At 44.7% G+C, this 24,665-nt stretch overlaps 2 protein-coding genes across 5 annotated transcripts in view; both read right to left on the bottom strand.

Annotated features, from left to right (window-relative positions):
* Positions 1 to 1,484: 1,484 nt before the first annotated feature.
* Positions 1,485 to 5,036, bottom strand: LOC118393512 (uncharacterized). 2 transcript variants are annotated; one of them, XM_035786246.1, is made up of 6 exons: positions 4,895 to 5,036; positions 4,685 to 4,795; positions 4,069 to 4,497; positions 3,713 to 3,955; positions 3,276 to 3,461; positions 1,485 to 3,038 (listed from the first exon to the last, which is right to left on the bottom strand). In XM_035786246.1, exons 1-6 carry the CDS (start codon positions 4,899 to 4,901, stop codon positions 1,654 to 1,656), a joined length of 2,361 nt encoding a protein of 786 aa, XP_035642139.1. In that variant the 5' UTR covers positions 4,902 to 5,036; the 3' UTR covers positions 1,485 to 1,653. The 2 variants fall into 2 exon arrangements, with proteins under 2 accessions (XP_035642139.1, XP_035642138.1); XM_035786245.2 differs by lacking the exon at positions 4,895 to 5,036 and having other exon boundaries at positions 4,069 to 4,765.
* Positions 5,037 to 5,535: 499 nt separating this feature from the next.
* camsap1b (calmodulin regulated spectrin-associated protein 1b) overlaps positions 5,536 to 24,665 on the bottom strand; it is a 41,257-nt gene continuing 22,127 nt past the window's right edge. Inside the window, exons 4-19 of one of the 3 annotated variants that reach the window (XM_035786244.2) lie at positions 24,486 to 24,647; positions 24,233 to 24,313; positions 23,783 to 23,815; positions 22,045 to 22,186; positions 21,596 to 21,735; positions 21,254 to 21,347; positions 20,243 to 20,384; positions 18,156 to 18,253; positions 17,839 to 17,917; positions 15,306 to 17,649; positions 11,181 to 11,317; positions 10,179 to 10,429; positions 9,746 to 9,848; positions 9,476 to 9,588; positions 9,173 to 9,291; positions 5,536 to 7,913 (exon numbers count right to left, since the gene is read on the bottom strand). In XM_035786244.2, coding sequence (XP_035642137.1) covers positions 7,617 to 7,913; positions 9,173 to 9,291; positions 9,476 to 9,588; positions 9,746 to 9,848; positions 10,179 to 10,429; positions 11,181 to 11,317; positions 15,306 to 17,649; positions 17,839 to 17,917; positions 18,156 to 18,253; positions 20,243 to 20,384; positions 21,254 to 21,347; positions 21,596 to 21,735; positions 22,045 to 22,186; positions 23,783 to 23,815; positions 24,233 to 24,313; positions 24,486 to 24,647 — 4,335 coding nt within the window. In that variant the 3' untranslated portion in view covers positions 5,536 to 7,616. Of the gene's footprint in view, positions 7,914 to 9,172; positions 9,292 to 9,475; positions 9,589 to 9,745; positions 9,849 to 10,178; positions 10,430 to 11,180; positions 11,318 to 15,305; positions 17,650 to 17,838; positions 17,918 to 18,155; positions 18,254 to 20,206; positions 20,385 to 21,253; positions 21,348 to 21,595; positions 21,736 to 22,044; positions 22,187 to 23,782; positions 23,816 to 24,232; positions 24,314 to 24,485; positions 24,648 to 24,665 lie in introns of all 3 variants that reach the window. The other 2 variants (XM_035786242.2, XM_035786243.2) reach the window with 2 other exon arrangements.

Raw genomic sequence — 24,665 nt, 5'->3', positions numbered from 1 at the left:
ATATGGCCAGTACCTGGGCTTGGAGTGCAGTGTTGCAAGCTGCCTTCCAATATGTCATTTCACTTGTACAGTAAATGTAGTATTGGGTGTGCTTTATATATTTTAATAATTATTTAAGATATTTATCTGTTGTATTTCTGATACTGTTTGCTTGGACTAATATGTGTGGTGATATCATTGTAAACATTTTTTTTTATCCTCATTGTTTGGTTCAACGTTCTTTTGGTCATTATTAGTCAAATGAAAACAAATGGGACTTGAAATATTTTTGCACTAAGCTCTGTGGTCGTTAATAGAGCATTATAGCATGACCCTTTAACCCGAAACTTTAACTATACAATAAAATACTTTAGTATTTGCACAGTATGAATCAGCCTCCATACAGTCAGTGTTATATATATAGTATATCAACTTTTAAAGGGTTGTATTCAATCCGATCCGCTTTAGACGACATCCGCATAGCGGTTGTTTTTCGGTGTTAGCGCTATCAAATCCACAAGCAGCTCCTGGCATACCTAAAGAGGACATTGGCTATTCCCAATTTAGCGGAGATGGCATTCACCGGTAAACACTGCATATTACCTTCACATTTCTATCGCGGAGTCTAACGCTTCAGCTGTAAAGATTGAATAGAGCCCTAGGCCTTTAAGTACATTTGCAAAGTTTTAAATGATCATTGTCATTTGTAAACAGAATATATTTTGATATGTGCCAGTTCTGCTTGTTTGTTATAAAATGTACTAGGGAAGTAGTTCTGAACATGCATTGCCTGAATGAGATTAAGTTGATGGAAAGGTTAGATAAGGAAAAAAAAGTGGGTTATGTCAGGCTTTTACATTATTTTGCCGTTTGAATATCTCTGGAGTAGTCCTTGATGTGTTTTGGGATGTAATGTAACGCAATGTGTCCCCGTTCCCATTGAAGTACTGTATGTATGTGTAGATCAAATATGTTCCATACTAGCCAGGCCCCCAGAAGGGCAGTTTACAGATCATCACCTCGTGCCCCCCCCATCGTTGTTGTATGTGAACAGAACCCCAAAGGAATTCTCTTATCTGAGTTGAGTAAAAAAACATGTTTTTGAAGTTCATACTGTAATATAGAAAGGGGCATGCAAACACAAAAAGCATGTTTTGAGAGAAAGTTTGCCAAACCCGATACGTTTTCCCACAGTTAGGTGACCTGTGTGAAGTATCACAACTAGAAAACTAATCATATCTCCTGCTTGTTATTTGTCTGCATATCATTATATGGGACCATGCATGTCCTCCAGACAAAATCTTCTGTTTACCTTTTATCATATTCTTAGTTAATTGTCAAAAAGGTTTTATCCATTTTGTACTTTTTCTTATTCCGAAGTATGTGTACTTCTCTACCGTGATGTAAAATATGAACAATAAATGCTGCATGCAGCCAGAAACATTGGAATGGAAAAACTCTCCTGTAGTTTAATCAGAGAGAAATGATCACTCAAACACTTCTACTGGTGGGTTTGCTCACCCTTTCACCACAGGAAAGGGGAAAAACACAGTTAATAATACATTTTATTACGTATAGCACTTTTCAAAACACTCCAGACTATTACATACACCAATAGACAGGACAAGTAAAAACACAAGACAACACCAGATCATAAAAGCCACAGTCTGTAGTTTAATGTCCCTGGGGCTTGTTTGCTGCTTTGTTGAGGTGAGTCTGTTTCCACCTCTCTCTGGTCCATCGGCCCTGGTTCTGAACCACCTCGTGCAGCAAGTCAATATAGGCGTATTCATTATCCAGTAGCAGGTTGTCGTCACTGGGGGAGACACCACTAGGGGGAGCTCCACTACTCTCTCTGCTCCTGCCTGCTCTCTTTGGCACCCCCTTTCGGTTTGATTTGCCTTCACTCTGTACAGCCCTGTTTATAATTTGTGTGGGTTTGTTATCCAATTCTTCAGGATTTTCTTGACCAGGATTGGTCTCAGTCTGGGTCAGGACATTACTAGACAGGGAAGTGTCGACCGGGTCTGACAGGGTCTCGCTTATCTCAATAAGAGGTTCTGGATCATACTCTGGAGAGGATGTCTCTAAGTCTGGTGGCGTGCTGCAGTTCTCCTCAGCATTGACCTCACCCATCACCCCTTCTGGGGGTGAAGACTCCAGAACACTGACAGAAACATCAGCTGAACGATTGTCTGTGTCATCTTTAAACTCTTGCTCAAGGTCAGGTGATTGGTTCTCGGTTTCCCCGGGGTCAGGTGACTGGATCTGTTCGAACTCTTGGTCAGGTGATTGGTTCTCTGTTTCACCTTCGACCTCTTGGCCAGGGTCATTCTCAGGGAAGACACAGATCCCCTCTCTCTGTATGGCGAAGTGAGTCTGCCACTGAGCTGAGGTGGGGGGCCAAGTGGAAATCCTTGTCATGACTTTCTGTGGAGTTGGACCTTTGTGGCGTTCAAGGTTTGGTTCGGCCGGGTCAGCACCGATGGTCAGGTACGGTATGGTCTCCGAATCCTGGGATACACATATTATGTTTTGGCCGCCATCTTGCAGATTCACAGTTCCATCATCATCATCTCTCTCCTCTCTGTCATTTTCCTGACTCACTTCACCCTTAATATCATCTTTTCCTGTCAGGTTTCTATCTACCCCCTGGGACTCATTATCTCCTGGCTCTTTGCTGTTCTCTTCCTCGGAGTTCCTCATCTCTTTTAACGGGCTCTCTCTCACACTTTCCGTCCTGTATAGTTCTCGCTCAGTCTCCACCACCACCCTGTGTGCTTCTCTCTCTGCTCTGCAGAACTGGGATGTGGAGAGGACAGCATCAGCAGACTTGGCTCTGACTCCAGATCTGTAAGTCCTTGCAGCAAGCTCTGGATCCCAGTCAGTTATTGAAGAAGCCACCTGTCGGTGGAGGGTGGTGGTGGAACTGTCTGGCTGCTCTGCGGCTTCCTCCTCCCGTTTTGTCTCCAGACTGGGCTTCACCTGTTTGGTCTCACGTTTCCTCCTCCAGACTACAGCCAGGGCACAGACCCCACAGATCAGGATACATAGCACCACTGGAAGACAAGACAAGCTAGAGTTGGTGAAGATTATGTTCACACTTGATTCTGTTGTGTTATATGAATGGACCACGATACATATTTAGTCTGATAGCATAAGTGTAAATGGTTCGTTATGAGATCGACTAAAACCAGTCTTAACATACTGTAACCATAGATATGTATAGGCAATACTATTGTGTTCTATCGGATTTCTTTGTAGTGTACACTGTACAGCACTGCTCCAGAACCTACCGATCACTGCTATGAGTGTGGAGACAGTGATGGACATGGCTGGGGGCTGTATGTGGGTATCCTCCTGAGGCTGTGGGTTAGGTATCAAACACTTGGACACGTTCCACACAGGCTGGCCTCTCAGGGCTGATGGGCTGGTACACGTCACTTCCATCTCCCTCTCCAGCAGAGAGGCATTCTGCAGACCTGGATACACAATAGTGACATCTAGAACATAATGTGTGTGGGTTGTGTTTGGTAGTCATTGTGTGGGTGGCTCAAGCCTAATTAATTAGTTTCACTCATTACAATTTTCATAGCATTTGTAGATAAAAAAAATAAAATAACATTAATTGAAGCTTTTTGCAATAAAAATATACTAAATATGATCACTTTACAGCATTGCAGTACTTATACCCCACCATAACCCCTACCCACAAATTACTAGAAAATGCTACCTCTGAGGAAGATGACAAAGTCCTCCACTCCACAGGAGCAGTCCCAGGGGTTGCCATCCAGCCTGACATGTGTGGAGGGGGAGAGTGGGAGCAGATCCTGGGGGTTAACCCTGGTCAGCCTGTTACCAGACAGATCCAAGTAGGCCAGACTGGTCAGGGCGCTAAAACAGCCAGGACTGATGCTCTTGATCCTATTACTGGCCAAGTTGAGACTAGTTAGGCCAGTGAGTCCACCGAAACTACCTGTATTGATAAGACAGTACACCATTGTCAGCTTCAGGAACTTCTTTACTAAGATAAAACAGGATATCATACACGGTGCATTATGGGTAATGTAGTACATCATGCTACATTACCAGGACTGATGGTTACGATCCTATTACCAGACAGGTCCAAACTGGCCAGATGGGACTGGGTGCTAAAACTACCAGGAGCAATGCTCTGGATCATATTCCTCGTCAGGTTTAGGCTAATTAGACCAGTTAACCCACTTAGCATGGAGTCCTCTACAACCTCAATATGGTTCTGAATTAGGGTGAGGTTTTGGAGGATGGCTGGTTGGCTGAACCAGGCTGGGTTGAGCTGGGAGATGTTGTTGCGGTCCAGGCTGAGGGTTTTGAGGTCAGGGAAGAACCAGAGAGCTCTGGATTCGATGTTGGTGATACCAGCGTTGTTGATGTTGAGGCGGGTGACTGAGGCCAGGTTGTCACTACTGAACACAGTACGGTTGATTGCTCCAACATTACTTACAAAGAGCACCAGAGAGGCCAGGCCAACAGGGTAACCTGAGGTAATAACAATACAAGTGTGTAGGGGCGTTAAGTCTTGTTCATAGGTATTTGATAGAACGTTGATCATAGAGAGTAGATTGACCCAAATATGCAATATCAAAATGCCATAGAGGAGAGCCAAAAGATCCATGTTATTGTTTAGTTTTGCGATCAAATAGCTTTGTTTCTAAAAAGGACTTACTTTGTGGGATCTCTTGACAGATGTAAATCTGTACCTCCTGAGCACAAATGTTGGAGCGCACCGAGACCAGAACCCCATACAGCATCATCACAGAAAGGCCAGCAGCAGACACTGTGGGATATGCAACAGTCAGGGAACCTCAGCTCATAGTATACCGTCAATACAAATACACGGCTGTGACAACCATCAAAACAAGGAATAAGAACTCACCGGTCATGATGAATTCAATGTGGCCTCAAATGCCAGGCATCTGGTTTGCTTCTGAAAAGGTTTTCGTCAGACACAGAACAGAGTTAGAACTAGTCTCTCAGATGGGACCTGCAAGTCACAGATAATCTTGTGACAAAATACGTGACACTGAGCCACCTGCAGAGAATAAAGTCTGTTGCCATGGCAGGCCTATGTATGTCTGTAGATGTTTACCATGGTTATGAGTCCTGCTGCAAGCGAAGCATGCCGGGCACCGTTGTTCCAGTTGGGTGGTAGGAGACAGTTAACACCAGGGAGGCTTGGAGGATAGCAGCACATCTAACTAACACCCTTGTAGGTTACTTGTGATCTGGGTTTAACTTCACTTATTAGTATTTTTGGCTCAGCACCGGTGGGAAAAAAAAAAAAAAAAAAAACTTTAGATCTACTTGATATTCAATTTAAGTGAAAGATGCCATCAATAATCCTAGGTAACTGGTGCGGGAGTGAAAACAGGGCATGCAAATATGTATTGTAGGTGTCTGAATAGTCGTGAAACATGCACGTGAATGCCAAACTATACATTGAACTGCTGGTGATGTAGGCTGAAACATGTATTTTAAGTCAAATGTATTCTAAACAATGTGAACAAAAAAAAAGATGAAAATGTGTTTTATTAACTTGAAAATTTTATTCCGTTTCAGTGCGTTCGTTTAAAATAAATAGATGGTATGATCTGAAAGAAATAGTAAAATGAACAGGCATGGAAATTGCATACAGTAACAACAAATGGTAATCAATGCCTATACAATCTTTTAGTAAACATAAAAACACTAACATTGAAAAGATCTATTAAAAAAAAATAAACCAAATGCAGCAAATTATAATCAAGTATTCTACGTATTTTTGGAGACGAGCCGTAGTAGTGAAGAAACGAGGACTTCTTAAATCGACTGCTCAGTGTTAAATCTTAGTGCTTTGTTTTAGTTCAGGAAGGGTAGTGTTTCTCGGTTGGGAGTGTACAGGAGTTGTTTAAAAAAAATAAACTTAACCATGTTCTGTTTGTTTGCAATACGTTTCAAATGTCAGTTTAAAGTCGAATTCCACTTTTTGTACTCAGTAAGTAAAGTGCACGTGCAACACTTATAGTTGTTCTTGAGGCCAACATATGGTATCTAATAATAAGCACTTGGACAGAGAAAAATGGAAAATGGTGGCAGTGTTTGTTGACACCTTTCAGGAATGTTCTTTAATGTTGGTTGGTAGGTAAATAAAATAGACCACAGTCCCACAGAGTAACCCATTATGAATATATTAAATAATGTCATTCAAACCGGTTCCAGCAGGACGCACCCAGAACAAGAGCATGCAGCTCTCTGGGGAAAGGGCTGCAGGGTTGGGGTCAATTCAGTTAATTTAGGAACAAAGCCAACATTTTAATTCCAATGGACTTGAAATGATAGTTTACTCCCTGAATTGAAATGGAATGGACCCCACCCGTGGTGGGGGGCCGATCACTCGTGGGATAGAAGGGAGGGTGGATACATTGCATGATAAAAGCCTTTGAAACGTGATCGTGAGTGGAGTGCACCTTTATACAGGACATAGTAGTGCCCAGTGAAGAGAAACACGACTAGCTCTAACTAGCTGACGTACGTCAGACAGATTCATGGATGATGAAACACACATAACATAAAGCTCAATTGCTGTATAACCAACCACACTGCTCAATATAAAACAAAATAACACAAAAACAAAAAAAATAAGCATCTTGACATTTTTCTACAGTACCAAAGCCTATTACTCCTCGTCTTCACACCCTCGTTTTAGAGGGTTAAAAGGCGAGTAGACGAGTAGTTTAAAAACGACCATCATAATTCTACACACAGGATAGACAGTGCTACAACAGGCTGATATGCATTTAAAAATCAGTTGAAGTTTAAATAAATAGACAGTTGACAGTACCACTATGACGCATGAAGAAGGCCAGCAGATGGTCTGGGAGGAGCCCAGGTAACAAACAGGAGATCAAAGCAGCACATTGGACAGAAAGATAACTGGAGAGGCAAGGTTGGCGATGCTTGTCTGGTAGATAAGGTCCAGTTTGTTCGACTGCAGATTGTTTTGTTGCAGCAGAACGGTCCTTTTAAGTCCTGAAGGGACATAAGGTCCTTTCAGGTCAGATTTTGCAGTAGAGAGATTATGAACAACCCACCCCCTCCAACAAGAGCGAGAGGGGTGTTCGTAGGGTCATAACCAGTCCAATAAGAGCGAGGGGGGGATAGGGTTGTATGGACTACTGCAGCTGAGCTCAACCATTCAGTGCCAAACCAATAAATACTTCAAGTAAAAAGAAACCCACCACATGAAAAAATGCCACATGCTTCTCTTAAAGAGTCTTTAGAAAAACAGAACCGAATGAATTGATCGATGGACACCCTGAACAGAATACATTGAGATCCAGACAAAGAGGACCCTCCATATTGGTTCATGCAGATGACAATCCCACTCGCAGGCCACCAGCACAGACGCATACATCCATCCATCCATCCATGCCCCCACATTAGTGTGAACTGAAGGGGCCACGCGTCTGCCCATACATGTGGCCTCTCCTTCAGCTTGATAGAGGGAGTTTATTGGCAGTGGACATCAATGCAGTTTATCCAGGAGAGCAGGGTGGAATGGAACCTAAGGACAACCATGGAGTGGAACGGAACCCCAGAGTTCCAAGGGCCTCCACAGATTATTTCCCGCTCTTCTTTGGCACAGTGGTTCTCTTGGCCTGCCACAGGTGGTTGTGGATGGTGATGGCGTCTATGCTGACCGACACAGTCTTGGCGGGGATGACGGTGAACTGCTTGCGGTCCGAGCTGTACTTGTAGAGCTTGTCAATCATCTTCTTGCTGATGCTCTTGGGGCCCGTGCCAGTCAGCTTGAGGATCTCCTCCGTGTCTGGGAAGAAGGAGTAGACTCCCCGGAACTGGCAGCCCCCGTCCCTGAACAGGATCATCAGGTGGTGGGCCTCAACCTTCTCCAGCTCCTGGGATGAGATGGGGGGGGGGGGGTTGTTAGTTGTCAGCCATACAAACTATCTTGAGAAGCAGTCTCACATTTTAAGCAATTTGACACTCCCAGGTACAGTGATGCCTGGATGTCCTCCTGGGAAGGGTCGGGAGTTTTCCCTTCCTGGCCACCTGATTGACCCGCAAAAACTCTAGACTAAGGTTTTAGTCGACGGTTTTAAATCAGTAAAACTCAGAGCACTTTAAAAACAGGACATCAGTGTGTGTTTAGGACAAGAACATGCCGTACTACAGCTGGATAATATTGAGCTGAGCAGCACATTCTGGCCCACTAAATGTGACCTACATGTTACTGTGCTCATTTACACAGCATGGGATTTGGCTGGACTAAATTACTGATAAATAGGACAGAAGAACTAAACTCTTGAGTTTCGTGGTTCACATCCCTACCTTGCAATTTGACAATGTTGTGACGAAGAGCCCACAAGGGGGGGGAGAGAGGGGATGAAAAACTAAAATCCTTAAAGTACCACATTTCAGGTCAAAAGTTAGTTTGTATTAGACGGTACCCCTTTAAAGGCTATTATAAGAAAAATAAACTGCTCTCCCTTTACGACTGAATGGCCTGTTTTTTTGTGTGTTGGGGGACTACTACTGTATGTACTTCATCCAAGAGATAGTTTCTTGTATAAACACATTTATATCTTGTCCAATTCTCCAAAGTCCTGTTCAAGTGTTATCACATCTGTCTGCGAGTACATTAGCCTGAAACAAAGCTGTAGAGTTTCCTACTTCAGTGATTGTACTGCATTCCCTTTGTATCTTGTGTCTATTAAGACAATTGTGCCAACCTTAATTTTCAATCCATTTGAGTCTAGCAATACAACTTTGACATATATCTGTTGCATTGAAGTCCCTAAGGAGCAATTCGATTATTGAAGTCAGATGACCGTTCAGAATGAAAATATAGTAAATTGACTGTTGATTATGACTACTGTCGATATAGGATTACAACGGTATAACAGTTAATTACTACTGATAGTGTTAATTCAAGGGGTCTTTATAGCAAAACCCTTAAATGGTGCTCCTCAGATGAATTTGGATAGGATAACCAAATTAATTCAAATGAGATCAATTATTCCAGTAATTTAAATCAGTAAATTATCTTGAATATCCATATCGATCGTACCAGTGAAATGATGGCTCACCTGTGTGCGCGTGACCATTTGCTTTGGAGTGCACGTTAATAGCATTTCACAGTTAGGTAAAGCTTTACCTCGAGGAGGGTGTTCTTCTGGGGTTCATTGACCTTGCCAGCCAGGCAGCAGTGAGAGATCGCGTTGAAGATGATGGGCTTATTGGACTTGGAACTGGGCTCCTTGAACAGCTTGGGACCTGAGGGACACAGTGGAACGACAAGTCTTAGCATTAAATGCTAACATTAATAGAGACGAGGAGAACGTGAGCAGAGCAATGGTTTTGTGGGAACATTGTAGGGGTGTTACGGGAATATAATTGGAACATTATGAGAAAGACTGTTTCCCAGTATGACAAGAGACTGACTTTCATGTGTACTGACCAGTGTATTCTGCCATGGAGTTGATTGAAGATGCAGTGGAGCCGTTGTCCCAGTCTCTCTCAGTGTTTCGACTGGCGTTTCGACTCAGGCCTGGGAAAGACTCAGACTCACCACTGGCAACGGAAAGCAGAAAACACGGATGACGATCAAAAAAAGAAGAAGAAGAAGAGTTTTAAAAATGGCACACGAGAGGTAGAAAACACTGACATCAATTACACCCAAACCAAAATTCTTACACAAGCACCCAGCTACATATTTTGGGGCACTTACCGTTGGGATCCTGCTCCTCCAGAGTTAACGCTGTCTGCCTCAGTGGTGGCAGCAGAGGCCAGGGACAGACTGGAGCCTGACTGGGCACTGCTCAGGTTGTCAGCTACCGAGCACCAAAATATAGATTCCATCTTAGTATAGCTAACTCTTCCTATTTACACTCCTATCCCCACACAGAAACACATGACTGCAAAATCGGCAATATTTTCTCAAAGGGAATTGGGAGACATGAAACTGACCTGGACCAAGGATGTCAACCAATCCTGGTTCCAGAGAACCACAGTGTTAACAGGGTTTTTTTTCCTCCCAGCGTAGCTGAATGAGATGTATTAGTGCAGGACTGGAATAAAAGTCTGCACACACTGTAGTCCTCTGGGACAGGAGTTATTAACCCCTGGCCTAGTAAGATGAAGAAAAGTGTGGTGGTTATTACGTGTAGATGAAGAGCACTTGGAAGAGAAGGTGTCGCTGGACGACTCCTCTCTGCTGAACACAGACTTGGGTCTGTGAGTCTGGTGACTGGGTTTCTTAGGCTTGGTCTTGGGGGTCTTGGGCTTGGCTGGGCTGCCAAGGCCCTGCTCCTCCATCAGCTCCTGCTGCTTCCTCCTCAGGTACTGCTCCTTGATCAGCTCCCTACGGGCCTTCTCCTCCTCCTTCCTCATCCGGTCCTCCTCCGCCTTCCGCCTAGGGGGAGAGACAGACCACAGGCTCAACAACTGCAGAATTTGAAAAGACTTAACACGGAAGAGGACGGAGGAGGGACAATACTGCCATTTTCTGTGTTTTTCATTTCAAATCAAATGTTATTTTTCACATGCGCCGAATACAACAGGTGTAGACCTTGCCGTGAAATGCTTACTTAAAAGCCCTTAACCAGCAAAGCAGTTCTTAAAAAAAAATAGTAAAAAATAAAATAACAATAACGAGGCTATATACATGGGTCAATGTGCAGGGGTACAGGTCGAGGTCGAGGTAATTTGTACATGTAGGTAGGGGGTCAACGTAAATAGTCCAGGTGGCCATTTGATTAATTGTTCAGCAGTCTTATGGCTTGGGGGTAGAAGCTGATAAGGAGCCTTTTGGACCTAGACTTGGTGCTCCGGTACCGCTTGCCTTACGGTAGCAGAGAGAACAGTCTATGACTTGAGTCTGACAATTTTTGGGGCCTTCCTCTGACACTGCCTAGTATATAGGTCCTGGACGGCAGAAAGCTTGGCCCCAGGCATGTACTGAGCCGTACGCACTACATTTCAGGTGTAAAGAGCAAATACACAGGTGTGCAAAACTTGTGACTATACCGGTAACACACGCTATTGTGGGAGGCCTTTGGTGGTTTTTAAGCTAGTGCTTAAAAACAGACTTATCCTACCTGAGCATTATGACTGATCTTGCAGACATAGTTTTGATTTGGTTGTAAAGACGTCATGTTTGTTACCTGGACTCTTCCCGCTTCTGTTCAGTCTCTGCCTCCAGCTGTAGTTTGCGTAACCGGGCATCCTCAGCCTTCTTCTGCTGCCTTACGAGAAACGCTGCCCTCTTCTTAGCCAGCTCATCCTCCGCCTTCTGTTCATCCTGTGGCACAATACAACACACTTACTGGGAGCATTTTACTCAATGACATTCAATAAAACTTGATTTACGCCACAAACAATTGCCTGTGTCTCCTCCCTCGTCTCCTGCTTTATTTATTCAGTCAAAATGTAGAATTTGATATTATTCCTTCCCGGGAAATGTTGTACTATAAAAATGATGTAATACCTTTGCCTGTCCTAGACATTCGACCACCCAAAAGATGAGAATAGTCCTATATCTTGTCCACTTTATGACACACACTCACAGTTAGCCGGTAATTGCCGGCTTTTGGCCAATAAAAAAAAAAAAAAAAATTGTAGCCTGGCCGGGAGAAAAACAATCTCCCAATTAGGCTACCAATCATACAACGTGACTTTGTGCTACAGCACCATTCCCGCACAGCCTTTTACGTGCACCTTCTGCTGAGAGAAAGAACTAGTGAGAGGAGCCTTGGCCCACAATAATTTAGCAACAAAATTTGGGGGGAAATCTGCTCCCAAGAGCCATACTGTATGTGATCATGTCTCATGTAATTCAAGATATGAAACTATTTTCAAATACAATCTATTTTTAGGCTTCGTTATGGTCAATTTGCAGCTTACAAATGATTATAATTGCCCCCTGACCATCCGCTCGGACAATTAAAAAAATTATAATAATCGGTCCGCGGCTGAATCCAGTTGCCTACCCCTGGCCTTAGGCTACTGTTATTGTGAAGATGGAGGCATTTTTCATTGAAGTAAAATGAAAGCTGAAAGAAAAAAAAGAAAAAAAAAGTTTGCCTTTAGTGAAAATGCCTATTGTAGTGGACAAAGATGAGAAGAACGTTAGCACAACCAAATGCAGGCTACCTGTGTGCAAATCGCTCTTAAGGTAGAATGCAATTTTGGAACGTTCATTTGTTTTCGGAATTACAAGGCTTAAAGCAACAACAAAGAAATCCCATTACTGAAACCTAAATCAATCTCCGATAGATTGTCAACCTCTCCTTTCATGTAAGAAAGGCATAACCATCATGCCTTTAGGGAAAAGAGGACCATTTTTAAAAACAGCAAGTTTGTCAATTCCAGTTCCCTTGCTTAGGTGGTCCTGGGTCCTCCCGGAGATCATTTTTATGTAGAACTGAGAAGCTCAGTCCTGGTGACTTAAAAAAAATACATTCTAGTCCAAAATGAGTTTAAATAAAATTACGCTGACACCATCTAAAATATCATTTCCACCACCAGCAATGTGCCCAATAACATATCAATAAAAAAAATATTTTAGAAAGGTCCAGTGCAGTCAAAATACATTGTTTCCTGTGATTTGTATCATATTGTACAACAGCTGATGAAACGAGCAGTGTAAAATAGTTCAGCTATTTTTGTCAATTTTAATGGAAAACTATTACAAGGTACTTAAATTGTTACCCAGTAATTATTTGATATTGAGATAAAAACAGCTGCATTGGAAATTTAAAATGATTTTTTACACATTGGACCATGTAGATAACGGCAGGTAGCCTAATGGTTTAGAGCGTTGGGCCGGTAACCAAAAGCTTGCTGGATCAAATCCCAGAGCTGACAAGGTAAAAATCTGTCATTTCTGCCCCTGAAAAAAGGCAGTTAACCCACTGTTCTAGGCTGTCACTGTAAATAAGAATTTGTTCTTAACTGACTTTCCTAGTTAAATAAAGGTTCAATTAAATAATAACCTAAATTAAATAATAACCTATGAATGGTCTATATTCTTAGATGCGCAAATCGCATTGCCTGTAGCCCAACTGATGCAACATAGTGGCTATACAATTTACATGGACAAATCCCAGGATTCAGCCTATCTACATTTACCCCATTAGACACAACATCCTGATTGTTAATAATTATTTTATTATAAATATATAAACGAAAAAAATATATGTTTCTATAATGAAATTATGCCAACGCCATTTTAAGATACCATGTCCCCATTAAGCTCTGTGTTGCGCAGCTGCGCCTAAACCATGCTTGAAAGTCCGGTTGTAAATGCATTTGTAAAACGATGCAACTCGCACAATTGAAGTAGAGAAATAAAAAGGCCAAAACTGTTTTCAAAACACATTTGTGGTGGGCCTCCCGAGCGGCGCAGCAGTCTAAGGCACTGCATCACATTGCTGAGGCGCAACTACAGCCAGGGGTTTAATCCCTATATAGAGGGAGGTGCACAATTGGCCCAGCTCCATCCAGGTTAGGGGAGGCTTTCGTTGGCTCTGCAAGCTCTAACGCCTGCAAGCTGGGTTCAGTCAAACAGTGTTTTCTCCGTAAAAATTGGTAGGGCTGGCTCCCGGGTTAAGCGAGCAGTGTGTTAAGAAGCAGCGTGGATTGGCAGGTCATATTTCGAAAGACGCATGTCTAGACCTTCACCTCTCCCGAGTTGCAGCGGTGAGACAAGATCGTAACTAGAAATTGGATATCCCGAAATTGGGGAGAAAAATGGGGGAAAATTACAAAGGAAAAAAATGTATAACAATAAAACAAATAAATAAACAAACATGGGTTTTCCAGCGATTGTGTTAAGAATTTTTGTGCGTTGACTGCTTATCAGAATACATTTTTCCCTCCCTATGGCTCTCAACTTGAAAGCGCCTCGAGAATAATATTTATCTCGCATAGAACACAACAACCCGACTAGGTAAATATGTAAACTATTCTTCTATAGGGTTGTCCGATTTTGTTTTAACATTACAGCGTAAAAATAGTTGCATCCTGGGTGAAAGTACAATCATTGGTTTGATCATTATTATTGTACATCACTTATTATAAACTGGGTGGATCGAGCCCCGAATGCTGATTAGCTGAAAGCTGTGGTATATCAAACCATATACCATCGGTATGATAAAATAAATATTTTGACTGCTCCAATTACGTTGGTAACCAGTTTATAATAGCATTAAGGCACCACTGGGGTTCGTGATATATGGCCAATAGGGCTGTGTCCAGGCACTCCGTGTTGCATCGTGCTTAAGAACATTCAGTGGTCCTTCTGTAGCTCAGTTGGTAGAGCATGGCGCTTGTAACGCCAGGGTAGTGGGTTCGATCCCCGGGACCACCCATATGTAGAATGTATGCACACATGACTGTAAGTCGCTTTGGATAAAAGCGTCTGCTAAATGGCATATATTATTATTATATATTATCCCTAAGCTGTGGTATATTGGCCATATACTACACCCCTTCGGGCCTTATTGCTTAATTTTTGTAGCGATATTAATCTAAACGAGTTCTTTAAATATGCAAACATGTTTTGTTTCATTCTGTTGAGACATTTTCATTGGCTAAATTAAGCTATGCTTTAGCTACTGCAGGCCTATGATATGAAGGCATTTCGCACCGGCAATCCAACAGAGTTCGACAGTTGAACTTGAGGTTAGGAATGTTTTAGGCCTACCAGAGTTACTCCTATAATCTAACAACATAAAGATCATTTTTATTTAAAAAATATTCAGATTAAAAAAAAAATGAAGTAATTAGCCTCCTTCTGTACGTCTTTATCTCTATAGCAGACACAGTAGCCTATCTGACAAGGATAAAGAAATTAACGTTGGTGATGTAGCATGCCGCCAGCATATCTCTATCGCTCTGGAACAAGGCCTAAGCTTTTCTTCCTTTATATATTTTAAATATTAATATCATACACTGGACCGCTAAGCCTATAGGCCGCATGCCCTGATGCATTTAGTGCTCAAATCTCAGACAGCTGAACCGTGAAGTGGACAATCATTATTTTAGAAAAGTAAAAAAACTATAGGCGTTTTGCATCTCATACACTCCGAAACACAGAAAAGCCTCGTGTTTTTGTAATTTGTTATAGGCTGTTTTTAAGGACACGTAAATATGGATCATCTCAGATTGGAACGCATATGGACGTCTGGTAAATTCCTCAAATGTCTGGTAAATTAAAATCTTCCCAGTCACATTGTCCAGCGGAAAATTTTTCTGACAGAAAACCACACACACACACACAAACACACCTTGAAGAAGAATCCCAGGCCAGACTTTTGTTCTCCGTCTTCCCCATCCATGGTGCTGTTTTGACCACAGTCTCCCTCCATCTCCTCTGGGTCCTTCAGGTCTGACAGGTCCACCTCTATCAGGGGGGCTTTGCTCCATGACACCTCCTCCAAGGGGACGTTCTCCTTCCCAGAGCTGTCCGAGGAATTCAGCTCCCCCTCCCTCAAGGTACTGGACAGGCACTCAAAGGACACTTCTGGGGTGACATTTACCGGGTCGATACGGGCCATTGTGCGCAGGTTAGCCTCATCGTTGAGCCTAAAGGTGGCGCTCCGTCCAGGCTTGTCCTGCACACCGATTGTCTCTCCACCAACAGAGGGGGTTCTGGTGTCAGGGGGGTCTGCCCTGGGGGACCTGCCCCCGGGGAACTGCCTCAAGTGGGGCAGGGTCTCCAGGCTGTGGGTGGGGGTGATTGCCCTGCTGGAGGTAAGGCCCTGCCGCCCGTGCTCCTTGACCAGCTTCAGCTCAGACGGCTTGGACCTTGGGCCTCTGGCCGAGGTCAGCTTGGGGGGTTTCCTGGTTGGTGCGGTACCGGTGGTTGGTGCGCCGCTGCCCATCTCCACAAAGTGGGCGGCAGATTGGGCTTTTGGTTCAGAGCCGCTGGTCTTGTCGTTGGGAGGAGGGGGGCCGGGAGGGGACTGTACATTCTGTTTCATCAGCAGGTCCTGCTGGAGGGACAGCTGCATCATCTGCTGCTGGATGCTGCCGATGGCATCATTCAGCATCTCAATGGAGCGGTTACATTCATTCAGGTCCAGTTCTTCGTCCAGCAGCAGACCAGTGCTACCGCTGCACTTCCTTTCCACCATCTCTAAGGCATCTGGGACTGGCGAGGTGGCAGACCCTGTCTCTTTGGCCACTCTCAGTGCGTCCAGGCACGAGTCATCTTTCGAGCTCCCCCCTTTGTCGCCGTTGAGCTCCTCTTTGGAGTTGTAGTCTGGTTTGAGCGGGTGGGGCAGGGTGTCGCTCTTGCCCTTCTTGACGATGTGCAGAAAGGCAGCCTTGCCCAGCTTCTGTCTATGTCTGGCTGACAGCACCTCCATCTTCTTCTTCTGGTGCTCGATGGCCTTCCTCTTCTCCTCCAGCTGCATGTGGAGCTGGACCAGCTCAGAAGCCAACAAGTTGGTGCCACCGTCCCCCCGCGACCCCTGGGGCGAAGAGGGGCTCTGGTCCCTCTTCAGCCTCCAGGAGGTGGGCAGAGAGAGGGGCCCGCTGCACTCGGAGCCGTCTGGGGTGGTCCTTTGGGAGCTGGACGCGCTGGGTCGCAGGTCATGGTTGCTGCCAAAGCGCTGCTGGGCCTTGCGTTCAGCGAAGCTGGTCATGCGTATACTGCCGCTGGCCAGGCTGCTAGCCTGGGAGTGGGTGCTGAGACAGGGGCTGGAGCGTCCACTACCACCATCATCCCCTTTATCCTTGTCCTCTTTCTCCTTCAGGTCCTCCTGCAGCTTGGCTGACTCTTCCTCCTCATCGAAGGCCTTCCTAGGCCTGGTTGGGTCCTTGGTGGTGAGAGCTTCATCCAGGTCCTCCTCATCAGCCTCGTCCAGGTCTGGCTCCAGGTCCTGACCAAGATTCTGGTTGTCACTGTCAGAGTGGAGATAGAAGCCCCCAGGTGGCTCTCTGGAGGAGGGGTCCACACTACTGGTGACCAGGTTTTTACAGGCTCCTTGTCCCTGGGGTGGCCCAGCCAATGAAGCTTCAGCAGACACGGCAAACTCCCCACTAGAAGTGGGAGTAGAGGTCCGATTTAGGCTGGTGGGGATTTTTCTCCTGGCCGACGCCGCGAGTCCAGGCACCCCCTCTACTCTCCGGATGGACCCCGCTCCCCACGATCGCCCCACCTCCCCACTCTCCTCCTCCTTATTCAGGCATACAGACTTCTCTTTTGCCGATTTCAACACAGCAGGCATCAGTGGTTCTAAGTAAAAGCTATCCTTGGGCCTGGCCCCAGCAGTTGGCTGCGTCGCCTCGCCCTGACTGGGGAGAGCGGTTGACGCTTCAGTCCTCATCACCGACACAAGCTGCTCCTCCTCCTCCTCCTCCATGTTGACGTTTCCCAGCAGGCCGTGGCCGTTGACTCGGCGGGGTATAGGGCTGACTGGGGCGCGGCCTACCTGGGCGGGGCCGATCAGGGTGTGGCCCTGGGGGGTGAGACCCTGGTGTTTGGGGGTGAGGTTGGCTACGTTAGAGGCCAGGCTGTCTTTACTGATGGAGCGGGCCAGACTCACACTGTCCCCAGAGGCTATATCAGCGTCGCTGTCAGTGGCTGAGATACCAAACGTGTACGGGTTGAGCGTTGACATTGGCCTGGAGGGGGAAGAAAGAGTGAGACACCATACATCATGAATATGATCAACACAACATTAGAAACAGAGTTTGTAAAGGATAAGAAATCAGGCTATCTGGAGTTAAACAAAATAATCAAAATCGGAGATCCCCAGATTCTGATAAACATATGTATTATTAATTAAGAAAGGTGTTATTGTCACACTATACCTCTGTCTCTTGTCAGGCCAGGCCTGCACTGAACCTCGTGGCTGTCTGTTCTCCAAGGAGTTGGAGCGGTTTCTAATTCCTAGACACACACAGACAAAACATTGACCATACAGCTACCTATAATACACAATAGAAAAGCCATCTGACATTGAAAAGTGCGCTGTAGTATTATTCCACTACAACACAAAGCTACACTAGAGAAAACCATCAGTATAACCAAAGTATAAATGTAATTTCTAAAATGTGCCTATGGGTGGTTTTGGATCGCCTTCTATGGTAAATGGTAACTGTGGTGTTGTGTCGTGTGGTGCCCTCACCCGATCCATCCTCTCCCTGTTGCTGCTTCTGTTGTCTCTGCCTCAGAGGGAGGAGTGGGTGGGAGGTGCTGAAGGCTGCAGCAGGACCTCCTTTAGTACTGTGAATCACACGCACACAAACCATTTCGATTACCTACCTAGTCAGTCTTTGGATGTTGTCTGCTGCTGTACTCCTAAAATTATATTTTTGCTGGATTACAGTGCATCCGGAAAGTATTTAGACCTGTTGACATTTTCCACATTTTGTTTTGTTACAGACTTATTCTAAAATTGATTAAATCATTTTTTTGCCCTCATCAATTTACACACAATACCCCATAATGATAAATCGAAGTATTCAGACCCTTTGCTATGACTCGAAATTGAGCTCAGGTGCACCCTGTTTCCATTGATCATCCTTGAGATGTTTCTACAACGTAATTGGAGTCCACCTGTGGTAAATTCAATTGATTTGACATTGATTTAGAGCAGGCCGCCTGGCCAAACTGAGCAATCGGGGGAGGAGGGCCTTGGTCAGGGAGGTGACCAAGAACCCGATGGTCACTGACAGAGCTCCAGAGTTCTTCTGTGGGGATGAGAGAATCATCTCCTCAGCACTTCACCAATCAGGCGCTTATGGTAGAGTGGCCAGACGGAAGCCAATGAATGGAGCAAAGTACAGAGAGATCCTTAATGAAAACCTTCTCCAGAGCGCTCGGGGCCTCAGATTGGGGTGAAGGTTCACCTTCCAACAGGACAACGACCCGAAGCACACAGCCAAGACAACGCAGGCGTGGCTTTGGGACAAGTCTCTGAATGTCCTTGAGTGACCCAGCCAGAGCCCGGCCTTGAACCTGATCTAATGTCTCTGGAGAGACCTGAAAATATCTGTGCATGCAGTGATGCTCCCCATCCAACCTGTCAGAGCTTGAGAGGATCTGCAGAGAGGAATGGGGGAAACTCCCCAAATACAGGTGTGCTTGTAGCGTCACCCAAGAATACTCGAGGCTGTAATAGCTGACAAAGGTGCTTCAACAAAGTACTGAGTAAAGGGTCTGAATACTTATTTAAATGTGATTTCAGTTTATTTATAATTATTTGCAAACATTTCTAAACCTGTCTTTTGCTTTGTTATTATGGGGTATTGTGTGTAGATTGATTAAATTGTTCCCCGCCCCTCAATTTAGAATAAGGCTGTAATGTAACAATGTGGAAAAAGTCAAGGGGTCTGAATACTTTCGAAAGGCACTGTATATCCTTTCCTAGACTATGTGAATTCATTGAGGTCTTAAGTACACGGACAGTTTAAGGGATTAGCCCCTCTTACACCTTCGGTAAAGCAGATTGACCCAGATTCCCTAGAACATTATCGGTTTAGCTGTCTCTTATTGCTCACATTTTTAAAGGTCCAATGCAACGGTTTTATCTCAATATAAAATCATTTCTGGGTAACAATTAAGTACCTTACTGTGATTGTTTTCAATTAAAATGGTCAAAAGATGTCTTAAAGGGCAATTTCTTAGGCAAAAATGTTGCTAGGACTGTCTGGTGGTGGTCTGGGTGGGAAGGGGAAAACTTAAAATGAGCTGTTTGGAGGAGAGGTTTGGAACTCTCTTATTGGTCTATTAACTCATTTACTGCATGGTGATGTCACCATGGATAACCAAAACTCCATCCCACCAAAACAGGCTGAAATTTCAGGCTCCCTTTTCAAACAGTTCTTCTTACACTAAAAGTAAACAGACATCAGTCAGTTGACTCTATAGTCTTTGTTAATCTGACCTACTGTCCCTTTAATCCTAATCTTTTACCCTCCCACAGTTCAACCAACAAACACGATACACAATGTTCACGCAATATGCTTTCTTCAAGGCTGGAATGATTGTGGAACATAAATGAACTAATATCGATAAACACAGTGGAGAAAATGAGGGCAAAAATTAGAAGGGCCAGCAAATGCATGTGAAAGGTGAGAGGAAACAATGTAATATTTTCCAAGATCGCTACATGGGAAACACAGGTTGATGAAATATGAAATGAGAAGGGTGGAGAGAGAGGAAGGAGAGACTTACAGAGGGTCAGAGTCTTCAGCAGGGTGCAGGAAGTACCTGTTGGAGACATCAGGGCTGCTCTGGGCAGAGACAGATAGACAGGCCTCGGTGATGCCAGGGGTCACCTGGAAGCTACGCTTGGTGGCGTTGGAGATGGGCACTGAGGGGCGGGCACTCTTCGGCTGAGCCATGGCTCGGGCTGTTGTGAGAGGAGGGGAAAAGCATCAATCAAAACAGAGGTGGGTGGGTAAGGAGTGGAGAATATTATAAATTGTCTCATTGAAACTGCAGCTGCTTATTTTCATTCCCAGTCATGTTCTGTCTAAATGTATTATGTTAAGATCAGCTAAATCTGCAAGTCAAAGTACATAACAGACTATTGAAAATTCCAAGGGGATTACCTACAAATGTGCAATGAAAAGCTATGGGAATTACAGTAATACATGTTTTTTTATAAAGACCATTGACACTTCAGTTTAACCAAATAATTTTCTATAAGTAAGAAACCATTAATACTGTTCTTCCTCATCTTACAGGTTCAACAGCTTTAGTTGATCCACCCATTTGGCACTACCCTCCCTGCGCATACAAATACAACATAATGCACAGTACATCACTATACCTCAACTAGGCATTGGCGGTACACCGTATACTGGGGTATTTTGAAATACCAATGGTATGATTCTCAATATCATAGAGCTGGATAAGATAGATAGATATAGGATTTGGGGCCCCCTGAAGCTCAAGGGGTGCGTGCTACGCCACTGTGCTTCTACACCTGCATTGCTTGCTGTTTGGGGTTTTAGGCTGGGTTTCTGTACAGCACTTTGAGATATCAGCTGATGTACAAAGGGCTATATAAATCAATTTGATTTGATTTGATTAAAAAGATGGGTTCACCACTTAAGATGTGCCAAATAAATTATCTCAAGCTCAGTGCTCCAGCTATGCATTTGGTTTGCTAACTTGCTAGCTTGGTAGCTCTCTTGCACGATCAAGCTTATTGGTTACAGCAGACACACCCACCCAATCCCCAAATGAACCAGATGCAGAGCAGATGATGCTCACCATCTTTGAACTCCTCAGTCCTGGGTTGGACAAACTCTGGCTTGACCGTCTCAAACCACCAGAAGAACTCCGCAATGAACACCATCACATTGTGCTGCAGGGAGAGAATAGGGACCGTGTTAGACAACAGACATGTAGCCTAATGCCCTGGCAGCTAGCTATCCGTGGCTAGCTTAGCCTCGCACAATGACATTGCCTTTCTCCCATGAGAGATTAGGTACTATCGCCCTAACAACCAATATTTTGTGGGCTAGCAGAGTACTGTTGTGAGTATGGTATCAAATCCCAGAAGTAGTTTGGTACATGCAACAGCTCATAAACGCTAATATATGGAATATTTACCTTGAGCACCAGTGGAGAGTAGAGCATATCTTCTATTGTTAGGTAAAAGCTCTTGTTGAGATACTCGTTGGCAAACTCCTTGAGCAGCTGGATGTTATACAGACTGTCAGCTATGGAGGTCACCTCCTTCAGGCATATATCTGATAGGAGACACACAGGTCAAAAAGGTCAGGATGGAGCTGAAAGACCTGCTGCTTAGATATCACATAGGAGCACAGGATTATATTACACAACTCGGCGTACTACAGTAAGAGAACACTAGTTTGCCGTGGTCTATTTCAATTAGAAATCAGATGAAAGACATTCGTGATTGCTTAGTTCAATCAAGGCCTTCTAACTAGGCCTAACCAGGGAATCAAATTGCATAGGCTTCCTCTTCCCATCAAAGTCATTCAACATATCTAATGATTAGCCGAAGTTTGTTGAGTGGGAAAGCGTCCATGTCCTACCGTCAAGCTTCATGAGGTTGGGGCAGTAGTAGTGGACCACGGTGAGGAGCGCGGCTCCATCACACACATCCCTCATCAGGTCCTCCAGTAGGGGGAAGAAGGGCAACTGGCGCCCTGACGTGTGCTCCCGGCGGTACCGTACCTGACCACCAGGGGGAGGGAGAGAGTCAGACCATCTCTATGGCTTGAGCCCCTCTGAGTTATTATAGTCCTACCATACAGCCTAGGGCTTATTCAGTGGACGGCAGTGTTTATAAGGTTGCAGATAGAAATATAATGACAAGAGTAGATAGGAATGTAATGACAAAGGCAGACACGGGTCCCTATTGAATAAAACAGAATCATGTTCGGTCTAGACAATGCATTTCTATCGGAATTCATTTAGTGGCACTCCCTGAATAAGCCCCAATCTGTCTGTGTGAGGGTGGAGATGGGTGGAGTGGTCCTTCATAAAGTGTGACATGGTGCCATGGTTGGTCTGCCACCAACCCTCACAAACCTCTCTGTGAATGCGGTGTCACGGTCCCCACAGTCAAACCAGGCCACTAGCATACAGAAGAGGGTCACATGGGAATCACTGGCCCACTTCTGCTGGCTAACTGTGTGGTGTAAAAAATAAAAAAATAAACTGAACTAGCCTATTGTATTCATCAATGCTCTAGTCTCCTGGCCAGGACTAGCTGAACAGCATGAACCACATTAACTTAATGATTCATCAAACTAAACTCCAACCATCAACCAAATACAAGGCCTACAGAATGAATTTCTGATAAGAGATACTAAATGGATCTCAATCCATAGGCCTCCCAGTCTAATCACAACTTGGCCACAGTAGTAGCAAATAAAATAACCCATCCTGCAATCTGAATATACAAATCTTAAATTATTCAAGTGTAACTACCATAAAAACAACACACTAATCTTTAATTGGAAAGTAGCTAATTCTACATGGGTAGGCCTAACTAGAGTGACAAGTCAGAAAAAGATCAACTAGAAGGTTCCAGATCTTTAGGGAGGCAGGGACATCTACAGTAAGGAGCCAGCTCCTCTGGCTCCAGCATGCAGTGGGCCAGGGCGTGCATGAAATCAGACTGAGTCGCCCAGACAGCAGAGTGTACGAAGGAGACCGCGGGCAGAGCAGAGAGACACCGTGAGAGGCCAGGGAGAAACCACATGGGTACAGCAGACAGAGAGAGCATAGGTGTGGTGGGCATGGTAAAGGTTGTGGGGACAAGTGGAAATGGCATCAATATCTCAGCGCATGAGCAAAGGAAAGCAAGGGCTGAGCGATGGATACATGGCTCTCGCTCACTCAAGACACTTACACATTTTCTGTTTTTCCTTTACTCACACACACACACACACACACACACACACACACACACACACACACACACACACACACACACACACACACACCTTTCTCTCTTATCCACACGCCATTATGACTCCACAGTTTGCAGCAGCTTGAAATGAAAGTTAAAAAAAACATTGTTCACCCAAAATATACATTGTCACCAAATACCCAAAACCACCGGACTAGACAAGTGTGACATTCTCAACTAAAAAATGGAATAACCAAAAACACCAGCCTTCTCCCACTGGCTGGCTGACTCACTGGCTACAAGCAGCACAGAAAGGGCTTGGATGAGCCATGGTGGTGTGGTGCGTGTGTACATAGACACAGAACTATGCGTGCAAAAGGGAGGAGAGGGGGGACTATTAGCAGCCAACTTACAGGTACTAGTTTCCAATACCATTTGGAGGGAGACTATCCAAGTAGCAGGAGAGAGGGGAGGGGGGAGGAGGGAGGAGACAGACAGGAAGAATAGGAGCAGAAAGGTCAAAGGTCAGACAGGATTGGATCTGCTTCCGGGTTAAGGGTTAAGAGAACAGAGGTCAATCAGGGTTCAACCCCAAATGGCAGTAGACAAAGAGCTATGTTGACTTGAACCAGGTCTTTCTTAAATAGATATGGTCGATGAGACTACCCTGCAAAAATACAAATAAATTGGTTTTACAACAGCAATTATTCTTGGAATGTGTCCTGGATGTATAGACTGCAGTATAGAGACTGATGATGCATCAAGAGCAGCAAGCTCCATGGGAGCCCTTTTGGCTCTAGCGCTTCAGTTTCCTTGTCTATCTATGGTAGTGCCATGAGAGCACTGTGCTGCTCCAGACTTACCTTCTGGTGATTGGGAGACTCCAGCGGGTGATGCTTGACTTTAAGTTCTTTCTCTGTGATCTCCCTCATCTTCAGGTTCACCTGCAACAAAAGCAACATTCACTCTTAGTTCTTAAAGTGCTATTTTCTGAATGTCTCTTGCTGATAGACAACTAAAATAAGAACCTGTACGTTAAAACACACAGACAGACACCTCTCTCTCTTGTAATATTGTGTGTGTGGTAAATACATGTTTGTGTATTCCCCGCCATACCTTGTTGATCCAGAATACCATGGCATCCTCCAGGTCAAAGGGCAGCTCCTTGGAGGCGCTGAAGGTGGAGAAGCGTTTAACGCAGGCCACCACCTTCTCTATGCTGATCATCTCCACCGTGTAGGCCATCATCAGGGCATCGACCATCGGCATGTGGGCACTCTGGAGGAGGGAAACGAT

Source organism: Oncorhynchus keta, chromosome 14, assembly GCF_023373465.1.
Source record: "Oncorhynchus keta strain PuntledgeMale-10-30-2019 chromosome 14, Oket_V2, whole genome shotgun sequence".
In the NCBI taxonomy this organism is placed as follows: Eukaryota; Metazoa; Chordata; class Actinopteri; order Salmoniformes; family Salmonidae; genus Oncorhynchus; species Oncorhynchus keta.
The sequence above is the reverse complement of the archived record's forward strand: the minus strand, read 5'-3'. Positions and strand labels throughout refer to the sequence as shown.